This window comes from Pongo abelii, chromosome 20 (assembly GCF_028885655.2).
Source record: "Pongo abelii isolate AG06213 chromosome 20, NHGRI_mPonAbe1-v2.0_pri, whole genome shotgun sequence".
Lineage (NCBI taxonomy): Eukaryota > Metazoa > Chordata > Mammalia > Primates > Hominidae > Pongo > Pongo abelii.
Genome location: NC_072005.2, coordinates 59,748,516 through 59,775,110, shown reverse-complemented (window position 1 = coordinate 59,775,110; position 26,595 = coordinate 59,748,516). Strand labels below are relative to the sequence as shown.

Below are 26,595 nucleotides of genomic sequence, written 5' to 3'. Positions count from 1 at the left end.
TGATAGAGTCTCTTTTCAAACCTATGTCTTATCCTTCTGAGTGCCTTAAACTACAGCCTGTTCAGACATGTTATAACAGACTTGTACCAGTGTAATTTGGTACAAAAACTGTGAAATTCATGCACAATCTTCTCACAATATGTATTTTTCCATGAACTTCATCAAGATCCCTTGTACTAGAAAACTGTATTCAAGAGGATATAAAAAGGACTGTAGATGTTCAAGTGCCACTTATTTCTGGGATGCAAGGATGGTTCAACATATTCAAGCAAATCAATGTGATATACCACTTGAACAGAATGAAAGATGAAAACCACATCATCTTAATAGAGGGAGAAAAAGCATTTCACAAAATTCAAAATCCAGTCATCATAGAAATCCTAAACAAAATAGACAGAAAGGAAATTTACCTAAACAATAGAAAGACCATCCATGAAACGACCAATGAGTGAATAATCAAGTAGGGAAAATGGAATGCCTTTCCTGGAGGATCTCACATGATGCAAGAATGCTCTCACCCCTTCTATTCAATCAATACTAGCTGTCCTAGCCAGAGCAATGAAATAGCAGAAGAAATCAAACTCATCGAAATAATAAAGAAAGAAGTAAAATTATATTTGTTTGTAGATGACATGATCTTCTGTGCAGAAAATCACAAAGAATCAACCAAAATACTACTGGAAGTAAGTAACATATTCAGTGGATTTGCACAATACAGTATCAGCACCAAAAATTAGTTGAATTTCCATACTTTTAACAAGAAACAACTTTAAAAGAAAATTTTAAAACACTTCCATTGGCTGGAGAACTTAAAGTAAGACTTAGAAATAAACGTAAAAAGGTCAGAAGTTTTTACCTTGAAATCTACAAACATTGATCAAAATGATTAGAAACATAGAGCTACAACCCATATTGATGGTTTGGAAAAATTAATATTGTTAAATGATTATATAACCCAATGTGATTTAGATTCAACACGGTACCCATAAAAATCCCTATCAATGGGGCTGGGCTCAGTGGCTCACACCTGTAATCCCAGCACTTTGCGAGGCCGAGGTGGGTGGATCACCTGAGGCTGGGAGTTCAAGACCAGCCTGACCAACATGGAGAAACCCCATCTCTACTAAAAATACAAAATTAGCCGGGTGTGGTGACTCTTGCCTGTAATCCCAGCTACTCAGGAGGCTGAGACAGGAGAATTGCTTGAACCTGGGAGGTGGAGGTTGTAGGGAGCTGGGATCGCTCCATTGCACTCCAGCCTGGGCAACAAGAGTGAAACTCTGTCTCAAAAAAAAAAAAAAAAAAAAAAGAAAAAAAGAAAATCCCTAACAGTTTTTGTTAAAGAAACAAAAAACAGGCTGGGAAAAGTGGCTGAGGTCTGTTGTCCAGGCTGATCTCAAACTCCTGAACTCAAGTGATCTACCCATGCTGGCCTCTCAAAGAGCTCAGATTACAGGTGTGAGCCACTGTGCCTGGCCCAGTCCTCTTAACATAAACACTTTAATGTCAATTAATGCTTGAACTCAATGTTAAGTCAACTCAAACTCAAGTCAATGCTGAACTGACTCTAATGTCAATTAATGCTTGATGGTTTGCTATACACATTGCAGTTGGAACAACTATCTCCAAAATGAATTTTCTGATATCCTGCAAGGAGTGAGCTCAGACTGAAGACATTGGCACACTGATGACATTTGTAAGATTTCTGTTCAGTATGGATTCTCTGATGTCTAGTGAGGTGTGAACATGAATTAAAGGCTTTGCCACAATCATCACACATGTGAGGTTTCTCTCCTGTATGAATTCTCCTATGTTTTGCATAGGATGAAGCTTGACTGAAGACCTTGCCACAATCATGACATTTGTAAGGTTTCTTTCCAGCATGAGTTCACCGACAAACTGCAAGTTATGAACAATGTCTGAAAAATTTGCCAAATTTATTACACTAGTATGATCTCTCTTCATTACGGATTCTCCAATGATTCGCAATGGTTGTAGTGTAACTGAAGACTTTGTGACAATCATTACACAAGTAAAGTTTCCCTACACCATGGATTGCCTGATGGTAAACAAGTGTTGACTGCCCACTAAAGACCTCTCACACTCATTATACTTGTACGCTTTCTCTCCAGTGTGAATTCTAGGATGTTGTGTCAGGTGCAAATTACACCTGAAAGCCTTGTCACAAACTCTTACATTTTTATGCTATCTCTCCAGTATGAATTCTCCTGTGTTTTTCAAGGATGTGTGACTGAAAATTTGGTGACACTCTTCACATATGTAAACTTCCTCTCCAGTATGAATTCTCGTCTTTCGAGGCTTGATTTGCGACTGTAAACTTTATCACATGCTTCACATTTCTAAGGTTTCTCCCCAGTATGAATTCTATGATGACGTGCAAGATGTGCTTGTTGATTAAAAACCTCACCACAGTCATTACACTTGTAAGGTTTCTCTCCAGTATGAATTCTCCTGTCTTTCGAGGCTTGATTTGCGACTGTAAACTTTGTCACATGCTTCACATTTGTAACGTTTATCTGCAGTATGAATTCTATGATGATGTGCAAGCTTTGCTTTTTGATTTAAAACCTTGCCACATATTCATTACACTGGTAAGGTTTCTCTCTAGTATGAATTCTATGACTATCAAGGTTTGATTTGAATCTGAAAGCTTCATCACATTCTTCACATCTGTAAGGTTTCTAATATGATTTCCCCCATGAACTGCAAAGGTATGAAGGATGTCTGAAAAATGTTCTACATTTATCACACTTGTAGGATCTCTCTTCATTATGGACTCTCCGATGATTTGCAATAGTTGTAGCATTACTGAAGACATGGTGACAATCATTACATTTGTAAAATGCTGACTGCCCATGAAAAGTTTTCCTACACTCATTATCCTTGTAAGGTATCTCTCCAGTATGAAGTCTACGATGGCGTGTAAGGTATGACTTCTAAGTTCTTGCCACACTGATTACACTTTTAAGGTATCTCCCCAGTATTAAGTCTATGATGGCATGTAAGGTATGAGTTCTGACTAAAGGTCTTGCCACACTCATTACACTTGTATGGTTTCTCTCCAGTATGAATTCTCCTTTGTCCTTCAAGGTTTGTTTTGAAATGGAAAACTTTGTCAAATTCTTCACATTTGTAAGGTTTCTCTCCAGTATGAAGTCTACGATGGCATGTAAGGGATGATGTCTGGCTGAAGGTCTTGCCACACTCATTACACCTATAAGGTTTCTCACCAGTGTGAATTCTCCTATGTCTTTCAAGGTTTGATTTGAAACAGAAAGCTTCTTCACATTCTTCACATTTGTAAGGTTTCTCTCCACTATGAAGTTTACAATGGTACACAAAGGATGACGTATGACTGAAGGTCTTGCCACACTCATTACACTTGTAAGGATTCTCTTCAGTATGAATTTTCTGATGTATTTCAAGGTTTGATTTGAAATTGTAAGCTTTGTCAAGTTCTTCATATTTGTAAGGTTTCTCTCCACTATGAAGCCTACGATGGCATGTAAGGGTTAACTCCTGATTGAAGGTCTTACCACACTCATTACATGTGTAGTTTCTCTCCGGTATAAATTCTCCTATGTCTTTCAAGGTTTGATTTGAAACTGAAAGCTTCATCACAATCTTCACATTTGTAAGGTTTCTGTCCAGTATGAAGTCTACGACGGTATGTAAGGGATGACGTCCAGCTGAAGGTCTTGCCACACTCATTACACTCGTAAGGATTCTCTTCAGTATGAATTTTCTGATGTATTTCAAGGTTTGATTTGAAACTGTAAGCTTTGTCACATTCTTCACATTTGTAAGGTTTCTCTCCACTATGAAGTCTACAATGGCATTTAAGGGTTAACTGCTGATTGAAGGTCTTGCCACACTCATTACTCTTGTAAGGTTTCTCTTCAGTATGAAGTCTATGATGGTATGTAAGGGATGACTTGTGACTAAAGGTCTTGCCACACTCATTACACTTGTAAGGTTTCTCTCCAGTATGAAGTCTATGATGGCATGTAAAATGTGACTTCCGACTAAAGGTCTTGCCACACTCATTACACTTGTAAGGTTTCTCTCCAGTATGAAGCCTATGATGGCATGTAAGGTAAGACTTCTGACTAAAGGTCTTGCCACACTCATTACACTTATAGGGTTTCTCTCCAGTATGAATTCTCCTATGTATTTGAAGCTTTGATTTGAAATGGAAAGCTTTGTCACACTCTTCACATTTATAGGGTTTCTCTCCAGTATGAAGTCTACGATGGCATGTTAGGTAATACGTCTGACTGAAGGTCTTGCCACACTCATTACACTTGTAAGGTTTCTCACCAGTGTGACATCTACGATGGCGTGCAACGTATCGCTTCGAATTAAAGACCTTGCCACATACATCACATTTATATTGTTTCTTTCCTAAATGGATTAACTGATGTTTCCTTAATAGTGAGCTATAATTATAGGCTTTGCCACTGTCATTGCATTGGAAAGATTTTTCTCTCATGTGTACTTCCTGTTTTTGTGTGAGTAATGAAGAATTCAGGAAATTATTCCCATAGTTATTAGAAATATGGGTTTCAGGCCTACAAGAAATTCTTTGGGCTGTTGAAACTGAGGAAGCATGATTGATAGACTTCTCAACTTGATTATCAATTTTCTCTTCGGTGTGAAATATGTGCAGTTCAGGCAGATGCGAATGAAAGCTGAATCCAAGCTGATATTTAATAGGCTTGTTTCCAGCATAATTTTGATCATATCGGTCTGTACTACCTGTAAACTTTTTGATTTTTGTCATGGGTGCTTCATGGCCATTTCTTTCATCTTCTTGCCACTGAAACTCAACGTCATGAATATCTTTATCAATATCCTGGAAACAAAAATCTCCAATGTGATGACTTTCATGTCTTTGCAATGTCCCTGCATGGAACACTTCTCTATTGCCTTGTGCTGTTGATGAGAACTCCTTCATCATGCATTTGGAAGAGATATCTACAAAATATAAACACCAAAAGGTTTCAAATTAAGTACAGATGGTAAATAATGCTGAAATGTGTAAATATGACACAAAAAACAATACTTATTTTAAACTTTCCAAACATGACCCTCAAAATTTAGGTACAGAAAAGCGTAAGATTCTTTAACAAATAAAGGGCAATTACATGTGCTTCAAATTATTTTTATGGAAGTCTGTTTCCAATATCATGACAAAACACTGACAGGGCACAAAAATGTGTAGCCTAAAGTAAGGAATATTTTTCCATTGTGATCCTAAAGTGTCTAACAGTTTGTAAAAAACATATCACTGTCACATCAATGAAAAGTATATATTCTTCATATTTACAGCATATTTACTGTATACAAATAAATGCTAAAGGACCACACGATAGGCTATATTGGAAAATAATCCACAACAAGCTCATGTAAGGATAACCAAAATCAATGGAAATTCTGTATTGTCAAACAATCATAGCACTGAGAAGACAAGAAAAGATTACAGAATGTAGCCAGGCATGGTGGCCGATGGTTTTAGTCCCATGAGTATGAGGCACAAGAATTGTTTGAACCCAAGAGGCAGAGGTTGCAGTGAGCCGAGATTGCACCACTGTACTTCAGCCTGGGTGACAAAGTGAGACTCCATCTTCAAAAAAAATGTTAATACAATGTTTTTCTGAATAACTGTCATAAAATTACCTATATCCTTGCAGAGAAGGCACGTTTTGACATTTTTAAACAAATTTTTTATTTTTATATTTTTGAGATGAAGTTTCACTCTGTTGCAACTGGCTGGAGTTCAGTGGCCTGATCTCAGCTCACTGCAACCTCCACCTTTTGGGTTCAAGCCATTCTCCTGCCTCAGACCCCTGAGTACCTGGGATTACAGGTACACACCACCATGCTTGGCTAACTTTTGTATTTTCAGTAGAGATAGGGCTTCAACATGTTGGCCAGGCTGGCCTTGAACTTATGACCTCAAGTGATCCAGCCACCTTAGCCTCCCAAAGTCCTGGGATGGCAGGCATGAGCCACAGAGTCTGATGGCACTTTGTGACATTAACTAGTGGACTGTGTCAGTTATATTGCATACCACATACTGAAAAGCCTCATGTACAATCATAAAAATTAATTAGCAAAATATCGTAACCCATAAAACCAGGAAGCAAATAATAAGTACATTTATACAACATGCAAAATTCTAAACAATTCCCTGTTAAGAAAAATGCCACAACTTCTACTTACCACCAGCACACAATATAAGAACTGAAATACATGTTAAGATCACTACCTTCTGATTTATGAGGTCAAAAAAATACACAGCATTATAAGGAATAAGAATTGACTAATGGCTGGACATGGTGGCTCAGGTCTGTAATCCCAGCACTTTGGGAGGCTGAGGCAGGCAGATCACAAGGTCAGGAGTTCAAGAGTAGCCTGGCCAATATGGTGAAATCCCCACTCTACTAAAAATACAAAAAAATTTGCTGGGCATGGTGGCAGGTGCCTGTAATCTCAGCTACTTGGAAGGCTGAGGCAGGAGAATCATTTGAACCCAGGAGGTAGAGGTTGTAGTGAGCCGAGATTGCACCATTGCACTCCAGCTGAGTGACAGGGTTAGATTTCATCTCAAAAAAAAAAAAAAAAATTGACTAACAGTGTCAGAGGGTGCAATTATGATGTCACAACTACATTTATGAAACAGCCAGGCAATACAGCAATTCTATATATATATATGTATACATTGCTCTATGTATCTAGTTCACTATGCACAAAATATAAAACATAGAATGTGTACTGGGAAAATTTATAAACTGAGATCAGAGAAAACATTGTATAAAACAAATTGCACAATAAAAACATAAAAAATATGATGCAGGCTCCCTGGCCTGAATGTTCTTATTGGCCAAAGCCGTTTTCAGAGTTCTTATTCTCCAACAGGATGTCCCTGCAGATGGGGCCTTTGAGAGAATTTGGTCATGGGTGTTGACTACTCGTGAATAGGGCTTGTGCTTTCATAAAAAGAGATATTAAAGAGCTCGTTTCCTGTTCCTCTTTCCCCCATGTCAGGACGTGGCAGGAAGGTGGCTGGGCTAAACCATGAATGCTCTCAGCAGGGACCTATTTGGCTGGCACCTTGCTCTTGGATTTCCCACTTTCCAAACTCATGAGAAATAAATTTCTGTGTCTGAAGCCTCCCAGTTTAAGCTATTTCTCTTTTTGTTTGTGTTTGAGACCGAGTCACACACTATCACCCATGCTGGAGTGTAGTGGCATGATTCTCCTGCCTCAAGAGATTCTCCCACCTCAGCCCGGAGTCTTACTTTGTTGCCTGGACTGGAGTGTAGTGGGGCAATCTTGGCTCACTACAACCTCCACCTCCTGGGTTCTAGTGATTTTCCTGCCTCAGCCTCTTGAGAACTTGGGATAACAGCCATGCACCACCACACTCAGCTAATTTTTGTATTTTTAGTAGAGACAGGGTTTCACCATGTTGGCCAGGCTGGCCTTGAACTCCTGAACTCAGGTGATCTGCCCCTCTCGGCCTCCCAAAGTGCTGGGATAACTGGCTTGAGCCACCGCACCTGGCTGAATTCTTGTATTTAGTAGATTTGAGGTTTCACCATGTTGGCCAGACTGGTCTCAAACTCCTAACTTCAAGCGATCCACCCACCTTGGCATCCCAAACTGCTGGGATTAGAGGTGTGAGCCACCTCAGCTGGCCAATCTAAGCTATTTCTGACAGTGAAATGACTGAGAAAGGAACAGGAGCACCTCATCATCAACATCACTGAAGGCTGACAAATCTGATTAAACAAAGGAAGTTTAGAGCCTGTAACATAAATCTTGCAATACTTGAAGCCATCTATAGCTATAACATGTTTTAAAAACTTTGAGGCTGGCAAGGCATGGTGGTTCATGCCTGTAATCCCAGCACTTTGGGAGGCTGAGGCAGGAGGATCACGAGGTCAGGAGATCAAGAACATCCTGGCTAACGGGGTGAAACCCCATTTCTACACACACACACACACACACACAAATTAGCCGGATGTGGTGGCATGTGCCTGTAGTCCCAGCTACTTGGGAGACTAAAGCAGGAGAATCACTTGAACCTGGGAGGCAGAGGTTGCAGTTAGCTAAGATCGCACCACTGCACCCCAGCCTGGGTGACAGACTGAGACTCCGTCTTAAAAACAAAAAAAAGAAAGAAATGAAAGAAGTCTAAAGAGTATCTCCAACCCACAAATATATATAAAGTTCTCCAGTAAAGGTAAATAAAAAACAGACAGGCCGGGCACAGTGGTTCACACCTGTAATCCCGGTAGTTTAGGAGGCTGAGGTTGGTGGATCACTTGAGGGCGGGGGTTCAAGACCAGCCTGACCAAAAAGGAGAAACCCTGTGTCTATTAAAATACAAAATTAGCCAGGTGTGGTGGCACACGCCTGTAATCCCAGCTACTCGGGACACTGAGGCAGGAGAATCACTTGAACCTGGGAGCTGGAGGTTGGAGTGACCCGAGATTGTGCCATTGCACTCCAGCATGGGTGATAAGAACAAAACTTCATCTCATCAACAAATAAATAAATAAATGAATAGGCAAATAAAAGGACAGATACAGAAACTGGTATAAGTATACCTTCTTTCAATAATTCAACCTTTTTTCTGTTATTTAGAAGAAAAAAGCATGAAAAAACACTACATATATGTTAATGCAAATGCAACATACAGAGAAATAATTCTGACATAAATACAGAGTTCTAGTGGAGAAAGAGTGGCTTTTGAAAGTTATGGAATTTTTTTTTTTTTTTTTTGAAACAGAGTCTCACGCTCTCACCCAGGCTGGAGTGCAGTGGCACAATCTCGGCTCACTGCAACCTCCACCTCCCAGGTTCAAGTGACTCTCCTGCGTTAGACTCTTGAGTAGCAGGATTACAGATGCCCACCACAGTGTCCGGCTAATTTTTATATTTTAATAGAGATGGAGTTTTGCCATGTTAGCCAGGCTGGTTTTGAACTCCTGACCTCAGGTGATTTGCCTGCCTTGGCCTCCCGAAGTGCTGGGATTACAGGCATGAGCCACTGGCGCACAAAAATTGTTTGAGCCTGAGAGGCAGAGCTGGCTGTGGTGAGCCAAGATCGTACCATTGAACTGTAGCCTTGGGGACAGAGTGAGACTCCATCATAAACAAACAAACAAAAGTAAATAAGAAGGGAGTCAAAGCATGTCTACACAAAAAAGCAATTAAACACAAAAAGTAGTAAATGAGAAATGAATAACAAAAAAACTACAAGAAATACAGATAATATGTAACAAAATCACAAGGGTAAGGTCTTCTCCATCAGTAATACTTCAACTATAAGTATTTAACTCTGCATTCAGAAACCAAAGACTGGCTGAATCAATAGGAACCAACCACATGTTGTCTACAACAGACTCATAAACTCAGCCTTAAGGACATACATATGCAATTTTTTTTTTTTTTTTTGAGACGGAGTCCCACTCTGTCACCAGTCTGGAGTGCAGTGGCGATCTTGGCTCACTGCAACCTCTGACTCCCGGGTTCATGTGATTTTGTTGCCTCAGCCTGGATTACAGGCCCATGCCACCACACCCAGCTAATTTTTGTATTTTTAGTAGAGAGGGGGTTTCACCCTGTTGGCCAGGGTGGTCTTGATCTCCTGACCTCGTGATCCACCCACCTCAGCCTCCCAAAGTGCTGGGATTACAGGCATGAGCCACCACGCCCAGCTGCACATATGCAGAAATTTTAAAAATAAAAGCCAATAATTAGGTATGGGGTTTGGCACCTGTAATCCCGGCTACTCGGGAGACTGAGGAGGATCTCTTGAGCCCAGGAGATCAGGATGAATTTCAACAACACAGCAAGACCCTGTCTGGGAAAAAAAACAAACTAAAAAAGTTGCCCGACATGGTGGCATGCACCTGTACCAGCTACTGGGGGAGGCTGAGGTGGGACAATCACCTGAGCCCAGGAATTCAAGATTGCAGTGAGCCATGATCACACCAGTGCACTCCACCCTGGGTGACAGAGAGAGATGCTTTATCTAAAAACAAGAGAAAATATGGGCCCGGCATGGTGGCTTACACCTGTAGTCCCAGCACTTTGGGAGGCTGAGGTATGTGGATCATGAGGTCAGGATTTCGAGGCCATCCTGGCTAACATGGTGAAGCTCTGTCTCTAGTAAAAAATAGTACAAAAAATAAGCCAGGCATGTTGGTAGGTGCCTGTAGTCCCAGCTAGTTGGGAGGCTGAGGTAGGAGAATGGCATGAACCTGGGAGGCGGAGCTGGCCGTGGGCCGAGATTGTGCCACAGCACTCTAGCCTGGGTGACAGAGCAAGGCTCCATCTCAAAAAAAAAAAAAAAAAAGAGAGAGAAAATACAAAGATACGCAAGGGCACATCCCCAGGAGGGAAGTTATCCTCACCCAGGGAGACCAGGTTCCTATAATTCTCCAGCATCACGTCCCGGTATAGAGTCCTCTGAGCAGGGTCCAGGCATTTCCACTCCTCCTGAGAGAATTCTATGGCCACATCCCTGAATGTCAATAGACCCTGAAATGAAAACACATTTTAACCAATTGGTTATGAGAGGAGTTCCTATCTTTACAGAAAATGAGAAGAAAAGAGAGGTGAAGGCATGGATTTAAATGCAGTCAATGTTCTAACAAATCTGAGTAAGGGATTTTTCACCGCATTTTGTCTTCCCAGTTGTGTTTTACTAAAGTTCTTCTTTTTTTTTTTTTAAAGGTGGAGTCTCACTCTGTTGCCCAGCCTGGAGTGCAATGGCACAGTCTCCACTCAATGCAATCTCCAAGTCCCAGGATCAAACGGTTCTCCTGCCTTAGCCTCCTGAGTAGCTGAAATTACAGGTGCGAGCCACCACGACCAGTTAATTTTTGTATTTTTAGCAGAAACGGGGTTTCACCATATTGGCAAGTTTGGTCTCCAACTCCTGACCTCCTGATCTGTCTGACTCAGCCTCTCAAATTACATGCATGATCCACTGTGCCCAGCCCAGAAACATTTATTTTTTTATTTTTATTTTTTTGAGACGGAGTCTCGCTCTGTCACCCAGGCTGGAGTGCAGTGCAGCGATCTCGGCTCACTCCAAGTTCTGCCTCCCAGGTTCATGCCATTCTCCTGCCTCAGCTTCCTGAGTAGCTGGGACTACAGGTGCCCGCCACCACGCCCAGCTAATTTTTTGTATTTTTAGTAGAGATGGGATTTCACCATGTTAGCCAGGATGGTCTTGATCTCCTGACCTCGTGATCCACCCACCTCGGCCCCCCAAAGTGCTGTAATGGATTACAGGTGTCAGCCACCGCACCTGGCCCAGAAACATTTATTGACACACCAAGTGACATTCAGTATCTAGATGAGGCAGAGTATGAGTGATGTCTTCAGAGATGACAACGTTCACAGTGAAAGATGAGAAACTAAAATCCAGCTGGGCGCAGTGGCCCATGCTTGTTATCCCAGCTACCTGGGAGGCTGACGCAGGAGAACTGCTTGATCCCAGGAGGCAGAGGTTGCAACGATTCAAAATCGCACCACTGCACTACAGCCTGGGCAACAGATACTCTATCTCCAAAAAAAAAAAAAAAAAAAAATTACCGAATTAGCGAGGCATGGTGGCAGGCACCTGTGGTTCCCAGCTATTTGGGAGCCTGAGGTAGGAGATGGCTTGAGTCTCAGGGTGGAGATTTCAGTGAGCTAAGATCACGCCACTGTGCTCCAGCCTGGGCAACACAGTAAGATCTGGTCTCAATACAAAAGAAAATATATGAAAACTACATTACTCAAAGTATGAAAATCCATTTTATGTATGTGTATGTGTGTGTGTGTGTATATATATATATGTCAACAAAATAATGAAACCTACACAGACTCACAAAAAACTAGATGTTAATACAAAGGGTTGTCATTTTCCCCAGATTTTCAAAATGGAAAAGTTGTTCAAAATATATATTTTGTGCATGTGTATATGTATGTATATGTATGTGTGTGTGTATATTATGTGTGTGGGTGTGTATACACATAAAGGCTTTAAAAATATAAAAACTAGCAAGTTTTGTTGAACTGAAGAGGAATCTCATCTTGCTGCAAAAGGATACATTGGCAGTTGGGGGCAGGGGGAATCTTGTCAGATCTAAGAAAACAGGAAATGCCTCATCCTAGAGGAAGCAATCACCCTTTCAACTGCCTGACCTGGAGGAATCGTGAGATATCTGTAGTAACGCGGGTGTGCACCGAGGCAGCCACTATGGCACTCTTTACACAGGGAAAAGTTGCAAAAGACCCACTTGTCATTCAGCCAATTTCCAATGCAGATGTCAAAGAGCAAGTTATCCACGTTTACTAACATGAGAACACGTAAATTTTCACAACTAGCAGGATCAAATATCAAAATAAAATATTTACTGGAACACAAAGAAGAAAACAGACACTGGGGTCTACTTGAGGGTGGAGGGTGGGAAGAAGGAGAGGAGCAGAAAAAACAACTATTGGGGGCCAGACGCGGTGGCTCATGCCTGTAATCCCACCACTTTGAGTGGCCGAGGCAGGTGGATCACATGTCAGGAGTTCAAGATCAGCCTGGCCCACATGGTGAAACCCTGTGTCTACTAAGAATACAAAAATTATCAAGGCATGGTAGCAGGCCCCTGTAAGTTCATCTACTCAGGAGGCTGAGGCAGGAGAATCACTTGAACCCGGGAGGCAGAGGTTGCAGTGAGTTGAGATCATGCCATTATACTCCAGCCCGGACAAAAAGAGCAAAACTCAGTCTCAAAAAAAGAAATAAATAAAAAATAACTATTGGGTACGGGGCTTAACACCAGAGTGATGAAATAACCTGTACAACAAACCCCGATGACCCTAGTTTACCTATGTAACAAACCTGAGCATGTGGCCCCAAACCTAAAGTTTTTTTTTTTTTTTGAGACGGAGTCTTGCTCTGTGCCCAGGCTGGGGTGCAGTACCACAATCTCAGCTCACTGCAATGTCTGCCTCCCAGGTTCAAGTGATTCTCCTTCCTCAGTTTCCTGAGTAGCTGGGATTAGGGGCACATGCCACCACGCCAGGCTAATTTTTGTAAAAAAGTTTTTTTTTTCAATTTATTGATGAATTTTTTCTAAAGTCTCATAACGATGCAGAAATACATGTGTATGAGACTTGCTCTGATGTCTGGCACAGAACTGACAGTAGCGGCTTCCCAGTGAGTTTGGAAGGAGGGTGGAGGATGTAACAGGGAAAGGAGATGCCTGATGGCAAAGGGTCTAAGCTGCAGCTTTGCTTGGAGTTTTACCACAAAACAAATATATTCACCATGTGATGTTTAAATAGAAAAATATATATTTAATAATAATCATTGGGGCTGGGCATGGTGGCTTATACCTGTAATCCCAGCCCTCCAGGCGGCTGAGGCAGGCAGATCACCTGAGGTCAGCAGTTTGAGACCAGCCTGGCCAACATGGTAATACTCATCACTAATAAAAATACAACAAAATTAGCTGGACATGGTGATGCGTGCCTATAATCCCAGCTACTCGGGAGGCTGAGGCAGGAGAATCACTTGAACCTGGAAGGTGGAGGTTGCCATGAGCCAAGATCATTCCACTGCACTTCAGCCTAGGCGACAAAGCAAGACTTCATATATTTGAAGTATAATAATATTATCATAATATAATAATACTGATAATAAAAATTATAACCAAAACACCTGTTTCACAAGCCTCTCCACAGTAACACCACAGTCTCCATGAGCTTAATGTGCTAAGAATGGTTTAATGAATCTCCTGCTATTATTCAGGTTGATTTCCTATTCTTAAAATAATGATGGAATCAAACATCTTGTATCATTCATGTCTGTGTATGAACTTTCCATTCTAATTAGTAAGATATTTGGAATCAGAAACATAGTAACTCACTCAGTTACCTAAAAATGTAGTATAAAATCAGGCAGAAAACATTGCTCCATATTGGTCACCTTTTCTAGAATTTACCATGTACTTTGTGCACATTAATACGTGACTTCCACTGGCAGCTGCTCTAATCCTGGTCCACAGAGAGCTGACAGTGCATCCAGATGTGGCCCCTGAACAATCCCTGCTGCCCAACAGCACTGACACCATGGGATCCACACCCCATCTCCATCCATGTCTGGGTGTGAGCCCTTCCCAGGACCATGCCCAGTGCAGCCTCTTCCCAAGTTCATGTCACTGGATCATGGGAGATGGAATCTAAGCGAGATAAGAGGGACTGAGGGAAGGCATGGGTAAGTGTGAGCAAACCTGTCAGGCAGGACACTTCAGACTCAGAGAAGATTTGAAACTCCAAGGTCAGCATTTCTGAAAGGAAGGAGACAGAACAATCCACCGAACATATCATCTCACCTGAGAAAGAGCCATCCCTGACTCCTTTGCTTTCCTCTTCCTCTCTTCCTCTTCTGGGTTTCTTCCTCACGTACCAAGAGTCTTTAGCAGTCAGTCCTGAATGTTAGAAATATGTTGTTTATTGCTCAGAATCAACACACCCCCTCCGTGGAACACAACCACACATACAAAGGTGACCTCACCCTGGGAAATATGGTCCCCTCTGCTGCCCACTGCACCAGGGACAATAAATTCCCACTTCTCTCCTGGAGGAGCCCACACACACATTGCAGCAGTGGGAAGCAGGGCTAGAATGAGCTGCCCTTCAAGATACAGACACATCCCTGACCAAACCTCATGCAGAGGCTGGGTGCAGTGGCTCATGCCTGTCATTCCAGCACTCTAGGAGGCTGAGGCACGTAGATCTCTTGAGCTCAGGAGTTCGAGACCAGCCTGGCCAACACAGTGAAACCCTGTCTCTACTAAAAATACAAAAATTGAGCCAGGCACGGTGGCTCATGTCTTTAATATTAACATTCTGGGAGGCAGAGGAGTGTGGATTACTTGAGGTCAGAAGTTCGAGACCAGCCTGGCTAACATGGTGAAACCCAATCTCTACTAAATATACAAAAAGTAACTGGGCTTGGTGGGTGTCTGTAATCCCAGCTACTCAGGAGGTGGAGGCAGGAGAATCACTTGAACCCAGGAGGTGCTAGTTGCACTGAGCCAAGATCATGCCACTGCACTTCAGCCTGGGTGACAGTGTGAGACTCAAAAATAAAATAAAAATAAAAATACAATAATTAGCCGGGTATGGTGGCACACACCTGTAATATCAGCTACTTGGGATGCTGAGGAACAAGAATCACTTGAACTGAGGAGACAAAGGTTGCAGTGAGCCAAGATCATGAGACTGCACTCACAGCCTGGACAATAGAGACTCTGTCTCAAAAAAAAAAAAAACAAAAACAACAAAAAATCAAAAAAACAAGCATTTCTGATGTGTTTGATGCAGAGATAATAAAACCTGAGTAACGTGATAGAGACTGACGGGCAGAGGGAACTTCAGATGGGGGGTGGGAGGGCATGGGAGACAGCTCTGAGCCTAGACCTGAAGGAGAAAAGGGACAGTGCTGTGATCATTTAGGGACATAGGGTAAGAGCAGGGACAATGACCTCAGACAGGAAGAGTTTTGATATCTGGGAAAACAGAAAAGCAAATGTGACTGGGGCAGAGGGATTCATGAGATGAGGGCAAGCTCCCAGGAGGAGGCTGGACACTGGCAGGGGCCCTGGTCACAGGGCTGTGGAGCCACTGTGAGGAGTTGGGCTTTTGTCCTGGGGAACATGGGAAGCCGGTGGAGGGTTTCCTCCCAGGGACTGACATGACTTGCTTTAGATTTAGCTGTGATGTCCTTATACAGAGAAAGGTCCTGAAGATTGCCTCTGTATCTGAGTCTACACCTGTTTCTTCCATTCTTTCATGTTTTTAAAATTTTTTTGATTTCATTTTTGGGGTACTGCATCCCATTTAAAATTCTAATTACAACTGGGCACTCCCCTGTCCAAGAAGAAAAGCCACACCCAGACACGCACTCTATTTTGCCAATCATTTCAGGGACCAGGGTCACTCAGGTTGAGCTTTTCTGGTCTAGCCCTTCATCGCCAAGTTGCAGGGAGGCTTACTGGGGCTCAGAGAAAGAGACATTTTCACCAAGTTTCCCTAAGAAGGTCTGAGATGAGTGAGAAGGTGTGCCTGAATTCTTACATGCGGGCCTGGAAGGGCTAATGGGAAGGGTTGGTCTTTATTACCCCTATCCTTGAAAATTAGAGAAGCATCTTACACATACCTGGGCTAAAGAAACTTCTTTTCCAAGGTTCTGATGTCACTGATTCCCAACATTTAATTTTTCCTTACAAGAAAATCACAGTAACATTTATAAAATGCAGAAGTGTGAACACACAGCTATTGATCTTGAAAACAGTGAAAGAGGGTCAGCTGTAGAACTAAGACATAAGCACATTTTTTCAATCAGGAATACATGGGTGTCCAGGCGCAATGGATCATGCCTATAATCCCAGCTACTGAAGAGGCTGAGACAGGAGAATCGCTTGAACCTGGGAGGTGGAGGTTGCAGTAAGCCGAGATCCCACCATTGCACTCCAGCCTGAGTAACAAGAGTGAAACTCCATCTGGAAAAAAATAAATAAATAAATAAAAGAAAAAAAGAATACATGGGTGCTTTTGGAATAGTGTTCCATGTTGGGGAAAGGCTGAGTGTTGGGGAAAAGCTGAGGCAGGGCTTGCTAGTCTGATATAATATAAAAAGAGTCTTGGAACATGCTGGGGTCCAGGGTCTAAAACCCCTTGTGGCCTTTGGAACACCAAGCTCTGTGCCAAAGGGTGGAAGGCTGCCCTGCCGAATTACAATCTAAGCCCAAGGCATAAAACCCTGAAGGAGGCCAGCCCCTCCACACCGGTGGGTATTTCTCATCAGGTGGGATGAGAGACTGAGAAAAGAAATAAGACACAGAGACAAAGTATAGAGAAAGAACAGTGGGCCCAGGGGACCGGCACTCAGCATACAGAGGACCCACACTGGCACTGGTCTCTGAGTTCCCCCAGTATTTATTGATCACTATCTCTACTATCTCAGTGAGGGGGATGTGGCAGGACTATAGGGTAATGTTGGGGAGAGGGTCAGCACGAAAACATGAGCAAAGGTCTCTGTGTCATAAATAAGTTTAAGGAAAGGTGCTGTGCCTCGATGTGCATGTAGGCCACATTTACGTTTGACTTTACACAAACATCTCAGTGCAGTAAAGAGCAGTACTGCCACCAGCATGTCTCACCTCCAGCCATAAGGTGGTTTTCTCCTATCTCAGTAAATAGAATGTACAATTGGGTTTTACACTGAGACATTCCATCCCCAGGATGAGCAGGAGACAGATGCCTTCCTCTTATCTCCACTGCAAAGAGGCCTTCCTCTTTCACTAATCCTTCTCAACACAGACCCTTTATGGGTGTCATGCTGGGGGATGCTCAGGTATTTCCCTTCCCATGAGGCCATATCTCAATCTGTCTCAGCATGGAGAAACCTTGGACAATACCCAGGCTTTCTTGGGCAGAGGCCCCTGTGGCCTTCTGCAGTGCATTGTGTCCCTTGGTATTTGAGACTGGAGAATAGCGATGACTTTTACCAAGCATAATGCTTGCAAACACATTTTTAACAATGCACATCCTGCACAGCCCTAAATCCATTAAACCTTGAGCCAACACAGCACATGTTTCTCTGAGCACAGGGTTGGGGCTAGGGTTACAGATTAACAGCATCTCAAGACAGAAGAATTTTTCTCAGTACAGAACAAAATGGACTTTCTTATGTCTTCTTCTTTCTACACAGACACAGTAATAGTTTGATGTCTCTTTCTTCCCACCACAAAACCCCTTGTGGCTTGGATGGAATCCAGGGATCAGGGCATAAAACCCCTCGTGGCTTCTGGAATGTGCCTGGACTTGATGGCTCCTTGCTTCTAGCACTCCCAGGCTGATAAAACACTTGTATCTTAAACTAGAAGAACATGTTCCCCATGATCTCAAGTAGCAGAACATGTTCCAAATAAATGCTAAACTGACACACCTATAGATCATGTGCTTGATGCACCACTTCCTTTCAACCCCCACATCCTCACCACCTGCTTCTTTGATCACCAATAAATAGTGTGGGCTTCCAGAGCTTGGGTCTTTTGCAGCCTCCATACTAGCGTTGGCCCCCTGGACCCACCTTATGCATTCTTAACTTGTCTTTTCTCACTCCTTTGACTCTGCTGGACTTTGCACCCCCATGGCCTGGTGTTGGGTCTGGCCACCCCAACAGTTCCATGCCAATCCATCCCATCTTTCAACATTAGTCCAGAAGGGACCAGAGGGCCTTGAGGGAAGCATGCACTTAACAGCTCACAGCTCAAGATTTTCACAGATGACATAAGGAAAGAAAACTGAAAAATAGACAAACTGGTTAAACTACACTTTGATGTTAAGGTAAAAGGTCACTGACATCTTCACCAGGTACACACTGAAACAATCAAACTTCTGTATTAGGTACCAAAGTTTTCCAATAAATGATAAAGACTAGAAAGCATGCAGACCTTGATCTGAACCGGAGGCAACTAGTTTCAAACAGAAACTATTTTGAAATTGTTTTTTAAGAAATCTAACAAACTCTGCAGTCAACAGGAAAATAACTCAGAAATATACTTGTACAGAGAAAAAATGATGTGAGATGATTATAGCATGTGACTAAGGCATCTTTCAGAAGTGATTATGTATTTTTTTTCTTTACCTCACAACATGCTTTTTAAAGACATTATGCTCACATTCTCTTAAATGTTGTTTCCAAAGGTTCTCAGCCTCTAGCCCAGCTGGAATCTGGGTCACAAGCCTCTCCACAGTAACACCAAGGGCTTCTATGTGAAAATCCTTACACAACTTTAGAACAATAAACACCCTAACCCAGCTACTCTGCTCCCAGTCGAACGGGAGCTCCCCTTCATAACTGTGTCAAAACAGTAGATGAAGTATTCCCCAGTGAGAAAGATCTTACAGACAGACCCCTCAGAGACCCAGATGTCAAGTACTTCACAGGTAGAAGTAGTTTTGTGCTAGAAGAGGTTGGACATGCTGAATATGCAGTGGTAACATTAGACTCAGTAGTAGAGGCTCAGCCTCTGCCTACTGGAACATCAGCTCAAAAGGCAGAATTAATAGCCCTGACAAGAGCACTGTTGCTAGCAAAAGACAAGAAAGTCAATATTTATACTAATTTTAAGTATGCTTTTACTACATTGCATGTACATGGAACTATATATAAAGAGAGAGGACTTTTATCAGCTAGAGGCAAGAAATAAGTACAAAGAAGAGATTCCACAACTCTTAGAGGCTGTATAGGTTCCAGAAAAAGTAGCTATAATGCACTGCCAAGGGCACCAAAGGGGAAGGATGCCAGAAGCCAAAGGAAACAGAAAAGCAGACAGAGAGGCAAAGCAGGCAGCAATGATCATGCTGCATTTTAAAGAGGAAGCCTTAGCTATGCTTCTCCTCGAAGAACCTCCTCTCCAAGAGGGCCCAAGTTACACTCCAAATCAAAGAGCCTGGTGTGCCCAAGAAGATGGAAAATATATTAAAAGAAAGTAGTAGAAGTTGTTCTGTAGGAGATTAGCCATTCTGAAGATGATGGCTCCTAAATTTCTGAAGCAAATTCATCAAGAAACTCATATAAGAAAAACAACATTAGAACGTTATGTAGTGCCATTTCTTTTTCTTTCTTTTTTTTTTTTTTGAGACAGAGTCTTGCTCTGTCACCCAGGCTGGAGTGCAGTGGCATGATTTTGGCTCACTGCAACCTCTGCTTCCCGGGTTCAAGCATTTCTTCTGCCTCAGCCTCCCTACTTGCTTGGATTACAGGTGCCCACCAACATGAACGGCTATTTTTTATTGTATTTTTAGTAGACATGGGTTGTCACCATGCTGGTCAGACTGGTCTTGAAATCTGGACCTCATAATCCAACTGCCTTGGCCTCCCAAAGTGCTGGGATTACAGGCATGAGCCACTACAGTGGGCCACAAAAGTGCCATTTCTATGTGCCACGGCTCTCTGCTGTCACTCGAGCCATTTGTGAATAATGCTTAACCTGTGCTCAGAATAACCCATGACAGGGGCCCATTCAGCCCCAAGAATTCAAGAAGTAGGAGCCATGCCTTGTGAAAACTTGCTTATAAACTTTACTGAACTGCCCCATGCCAGAGGCTATGGGTATATGCTAGTGCTTATTTATACCTTTTCAAGATAAGTTAAGGGTTTCCCCACCAGGACAGAAAAAGCACAAGAAGTGACTAAAGTACTGATAAAAGACATTATCCCCAGGTTTGGATTGCCTCTAACTTTAAAGTCAGAAAATAGGCCAGCATCTGTAGCTGAAATAGTGTAAGATTTTACAAGACTGGTAAAAATAAAATAGAAGTTACACACAGACTATCAGCCACAAAGTTCAAGGAAAGTAAAATGCATGAACTGGACACTCAAGCAGCTGCTGAAGAAATACTGCCAAGAAACTCATCTAAGATCAGGTCTTGCCTATGGCCCTCCTCCAAGTCAGGTGCACCCCCACCAAAGAAACTAGGTATTCACCTTATGAGAGTTCATTCAGTTGGCCTCTCCAATCATAAGTCAAATTAAAAGTGATCTCCAGGAACTAGAGGAATTAACTTCAAGAGAGCAAATGCAGGCTTTAAGAATAGCGAGGCAAGAAGTCCATAACTGAATATGAGAAAGAATGCCTATAAGTCTGACATATCCAGTACATCCCTTTAAACCTGGAGACTCTGTTTAGGTTAAAAAGTAGAATCCAACTTCTCTAGGTCCCACAAAGGATGGGTCCTATACTGTAATCCTGTCCACTCCCACTGCTGTTAAACTTGCAGGAATTGTGCTGTGGATCCACCAGTTAGCTGAAGCCAGCAGTTCAGGACAAGTGGACCAGCCAGCAAGACCCAGATCATCCAACTGGGTTGATCCTGAGATGAGACCAAGCTGCTGCTGAGGACGACAGCCCTGCGCTGGTCACTCTGGAGGGTGACCAGTCTATGCACAGCTGAAGGTGGAGGGGACGACAAGCCCAGCTCTAGTCACACACCGGAAGTTGACTAGTCTACTCATGGCTGAAGCTTGAGGACTCATCAAGCAAGTAAATGTGGTTAGAAATCTTAAGACTAGTAGTTTTCCTTGTAATACTAACTGTTTTATTATTGTTCTGTCGTTGTGCTCAACCTCCTCCCCCAGGCAAGGCCCTCTTCTGTCCTTGCTGGATATGAATATGCTGTACATTGTTTTGCTGTTGTTACCCCCCTTCACCATGATAGAAGAAGCATCTATAGAAACGCGTCCCCACTGTACACATACTACCTGGTCAGGGAACAGGATAACTAAGACTCTATTGCACCATACTTATTATGAGTGTACAAGGACTCGCTTAAGAACTTGTACTTATAAAGCCAGGTGTGGTCACTCATGCCTGTAATTCCAGCCCTTTTGGAGGCCAAGATGGGTTGATCACCTGAGGTGGGGAGTTCGAGACCAGCCTCACCAACATGGAGAAACCTCACCTCGAATAAAAATACAAAATTAAACAGGCATGGTGATGCATGGCTGTAATCACAGCCTTTCAGGAGGCTGAGGCAGGAGAATCACTTGAACCCAGGAGGTGGAGGTTGTGGTGAGCTGTGATCATGCCACTGTACTCCAGCCTGGGCAACAGGAGTGAAACTCCATCTCAAAAAAAAAAAAAAAAAAAGACTTATAATCAGACCACCTACTCAATTTGTGACTCAGGAAATAACCAACCTTATGTACGTTATAACCCCAAGTTCTCACCTGGTGAATAGTTTAAAATTCATGCAAGGTCAAAAGAAAGTCCCCTCTTAAATCAAAGTAAGGTCCCCCCCTTTTACCAATGGCCTATTTCTCTGTATTTTGATGCCTGTCAAGCAGCATACCTAAACTCACCTGTGTGTGGTGACCTACCTATACAAAGATACCATAGAAATGACTACAAATATGTACGCATGCCACCTTGTCCCCCTGGGACCCTAGAAAAAGATGGTCAGTATTGCATATTGTGGCACCCCAGCACACTACAAAGGCCAATTATGCTTATCAAAATGCTGGTAAAACCAGATTGTGAAACAAAAACCCATCATCCTATAAATTTCACCATTCTAAAGCCAGACTTACCATGTGGACCGCAGGTTACCCCATACATGTCTCCACACACACCTACCCAGCAACCTACCTATATGTTATCAAAAAGGAACCTGGACCAGCAACAATTCCGAGTCTTTAAATCATTCCATAAGCACGTAGACTAGAAGTTACAAGGGCATCATCCTTTAGCTAAAATCCTGTTTGCTTGGCTAGCTGAAAACATTGCTAGCAGCTTAAGCACTTCCTCATGGTATGTTTGTAGAAGGACTAACATAGGAGACCAATGGCCATAAGAAGCAAAAGAGTTAATGCCACAAGATAATTTAACTCTAACTGACTCTTCCCCTAAACTGATGCCCACAAGTTCAAATGCCTAGCTCTTAAAAACTTATATTATCAGGAGATACTGGGTTCCTCACTAAGGAAAAGCTTTTATGGACTCAGTAGAAGAATTAACTTGTTTAAGACAGCAATATTATAATAAAACACTAAAGAAAACTTTGTGGCAAGGCAAAGATGACTCCAGATCACCTCATCCAAACCCATTCTCCTGTTTCTCTTCTCTAAACCACACCTAGTATCAGCTTGAAGCTCCAAATACCTGGCAAGTACCCTCTGGTATCTATCAGATCTGTGTGCCACGGGCCTACCGATAGTTGCCAGGAAAGTGGACAAGCACTTCTGTACTTGAAACAATTAGACCATGTTTCTTCTCACTCCCACTGCAACAGGGAGAAACTTGAAGGTATCCTGTCTACAATAAAATTAAAGAAAAAAACAAAAGAGATATAGACATAAGAAAGGACATAAAAATAGAAGATTAGAAAGACACAGATTGGCCTCCTGGAAGATTAATTCGGTACCCCAGGCCAGCTACCTGGGCATAAGATAAGTACACATGAAGGTACCGCACCCCAATTTACACACTTAACCGCATCATAAAGTTGCAGGCAGTACTTGGAATCATCACTAATGAAACAGCAAATGCATTAGACTTACTGGCCCAGCAAGCCACAAAAATGAGAAATGCCATCTACCAAAATAGATTAGCTTTAGACACCTCCTAGCCCAGGAAGCAGGAGTATGTAGAAAGTTTAATCTAACTAATTGCTGCCTAGAAATCGATGACAATAGGAAGGCTGTTATAGAAATAACTGCAAGAAAGAAAAAATTAGCCCATGTTCCAGTCCAGACTTAGATAAAGTAGACTCCTGAGTCCCTCTTTAGAGGCTGGTTTTCCTCCTTCAGTAGATTCAAAACCTTAACAGGAGTAGTTCTAGCCATACTAAGAATTGGTTTAATACTCCCTTGCCTCTTACCTTTCCTTGTTAAGAACGTTCAATCAACTATAGAAGCAATTGTGACCAGGCAGACTAGCACTCAGCTAATAGCTCCATATAAATATCAGCCTGTGTCTAAAGAAGAAAACCTGCTCTTTCATGAAGAATCAAGTAATAGTGGTGCTTTCTATTAAAATCTTATTTATAAAAAGCAGCAAAGGGAGAAAACTGAGGCAGAAATTTAAAAAATCAATATGCATTCATTCACTCCAAGAAAACTAACAGGCAAGCAAGGGTTAAAAAGAAAAGAAGAAAAAGTTTTCCTCTGCCTAGCAAGCTCACTTCAAGGACAGTTATAAGATAACGCTTTTTGTGCAGTTGAAGCCAAAGGAATGAGCTCCAGACAACCCCACTTTAGAAGAAGAGTGAAGAAAAAAAAAAAAAAAGTCTGTTCTTGTTTTTCTTTCAATGCAGCTACAAGACCACCAGCTATACAAGGCCCAAGTTATGCTATGCTATAGATTATGAGACCAATCATTACATGATTAACTGCTTTTATTTTGCTTCTGTAAGCCTGCTTATAAAAACCCCACTCTGTCTTTGTTGAAATGCTCAGCTTTTTAGATGTAAATCCACTGAGCCTTGTGTACCTTAAATAAACATCGTTCTGTCTCCCGCATACCGGTCTCTCTAGTACTTAGTTTCCCGCAACACCATCTCTGTGCCTCCTTTGCTCTCCCTGTTAAATTCTCTCTTCCCTGTTATGCCCCTCGCCCCCACTCTCTGGTACCCCAGATCCCCAGGTGTCCTCCCTGCTGTGGTCCTCCCTCTGTTCTCCTTGCCACCAGCACCACTCTGCTCTGTCTGCCCTGGCTCCAAATCCCTCCTCCTCTCCCTCACTCTGATGAGCCTCCCTCTTTGCTGTCCCTCTCCCTACCTTGCTGTCTGTCCTTCATCTCTCTGTACATCTAGCTTTTCTCCTCCTGCTATTTTTTTGTTTCACATTTGCTGTCTCTGGCAAATCCCTCACCCATCCTCTATTTTGCCATCTGTTATGAGTCTTTTTTATTCTTCTTTTCTCTGTCTCAGGTTTTCTACTGCTCTACGTCTGTCTCCTGATCCCTTTAGCCCACACAATCACCGGAGGCTTTGGATAAGACACAGGAGGGTTTGGAGTAAAACGCCTGCATCCCGGGGTAGCGCATTTTCCAGGAGCTGGAGATGGGCAGGCAAGAACACCCCGTGTCACAGGATAGGCCCCGGGCACCTCCCTAACTCGGGCTCAGGGAAAGCGGTGACTGTGGAGGGGAACCTGGGGAGCAGCAGGGCGCGCAAGAGGAAGGAGGTGGCGGCGCGATGGCGCCTTAAGACAAGGGTGGGGTCTGCAGGATCCCAGGACCAGGCAGAGGACGCGGCCTCCTTGGGACTGGGGCCACGGTCCTGCGCTCCAGCGGCCAACGAGGGCGAGGCTGGGAGGCGCTCAGGGCGGGAATTCACCTCTCGGGTGAGGACTTTAAAAAGCGCGGGGCGGGAGGAGTCAGAAAAAGTTTCAGAGCAGGAAAACTAAGTGATAGAAAGTGTATACGTTGCCCTATAGCAGAAAGACCCGGGACGGGACCAGCCTCAGGGGGACCTTAAACCAAAAAGGAACCGACCCCCGGACTCTCAGGGGGTCGTCTCAATTTGCTCTGGGTGAAGGAAGATGGCTGAGACTTTCCAGGTTTGTGGAGACCCCACACCCCAGGTACAGAAGCGCCAGGGACCTGGGAAGCGCAGACTTAATACAAAACAGAGCGAAACTCACCCGCCGCGGTGGGATAGTCACTCCACGCGGTCCGCTTCCGGGTTTGCGCGAAGCTGCTGCGCGCAGGAAAGAAGCCAGGCCTGGGCGGGACCCGCGGGGAGGTGGGCGGGGCCTGGGCGAGGTAGGGGCGGGGCAGAGAGACTTCACCCTTTAGAACCCAGGCCTGTGCGTCTCTCAGCCTGGCTCCCAGGGCCTCTCTCTGTTTTCGGGTTTTGGAGGCGAGACCGGCCAGGAAGGCTGAGGCATGATTCAAAAGCCCTGAAATTGTCTGAAACGGGGATGCAAACTGGAATGTAAAATGCAAAGCCCTGCCTGGATGGAACGTACGATTTCAGGCTGACGGCCCACAAAATAGAAATCCTCTCCCTTTCTATTCTCCATTCACTTGGGAGGGAGAGTCTACCCTGTGCTCAGCTGCAGAGACTTCCCTAGGGCCACCGCCTGGGATGCGGGACGGAATGCTCAGGCCAGCGAGGAGTCAGGTGACCACCTGCTGGATAAACACAGCAGGGATGTGGGCGCGGGCGCGGGAGCCTGAGGTCCCAGTTACTCAGGAAGCAGCGGCGGGAGGATCGCTGAGCCTGGGGGTCCAGGCCAGCCTGGGCGACAAAGTAACACCCCCTCCCGCAGGGCTCCCTTCCTCGTCTCTCTCTCTTTCCTTTTTTTCTTTTTTTTTTTTAACGTTGTAAAATAAGAGTTTGATTGTGTGAGATAGGGATCCAACATTATTCTTTTCCATGTGGATATCCAGTTAGTTGCCTCAGCACATTTGTGGAAGAGATTTATTCATCTGGCTTAACTGATACTAACACAGTCCCAGCCCAACCTGACTTCTAGCAAGACTCTTCTCTAAGACTCATGGAGGTGATTATGGAGACAAAAGGTGATTAATATCCTTCCATTCCTCAGAGCTCCTAGGACCTAAGTTCATTGCTCTTCAGGTTTCAGGTTGTCACTCTCCCTCTCCCTCCACAGAATCAGTCAGTCCCATTCAACAAATTACCTAAACAACATTGATGGATCAAGAGGGGAAAAAAGGAAGTAAAATAAGACAGTTGGCCCATTTCAAGTAAATTTAGTGATTAAAGACAGTATTTTGGCATGAAAATGGTCCCAAAAGTCTAAAAGGTGACATGAATGAGTTTCAAGGGACACGTGGTATGGCTGGAATCAGCTGGAATGAGGCTGAAGGTGGTGACAGTGGTGAGGCATAATTGAAACCTCTAGAAGTGGGTCAAAAGTCCAATGCACTCATTCTTCCAGGAATGGTCAGGGGCCTCCCCAACTGCAAGATAAACAGATTGACTTTCACCAAGAACCACAAGCCTGGCATGCAGTGACAGAGCTCGATT

At 43.3% G+C, this 26,595-nt stretch overlaps 1 protein-coding gene across 1 annotated transcript; it reads right to left on the bottom strand.

Annotated features, from left to right (window-relative positions):
- Nucleotides 1-587: 587 nt before the first annotated feature.
- Nucleotides 588-25,342, bottom strand: LOC100436539 (zinc finger protein 765). The gene is given in 5 exon segments (XM_063719630.1): nt 588-3,577; nt 3,579-4,998; nt 10,452-10,578; nt 14,421-14,516; nt 25,244-25,342. Coding segments are annotated over 4 exon segments (2,154 nt in total). The 5' UTR covers nt 14,436-14,516; nt 25,244-25,342; the 3' UTR covers nt 588-2,985.
- Between the last annotated feature and the right edge of the window lie 1,253 nt (nt 25,343-26,595).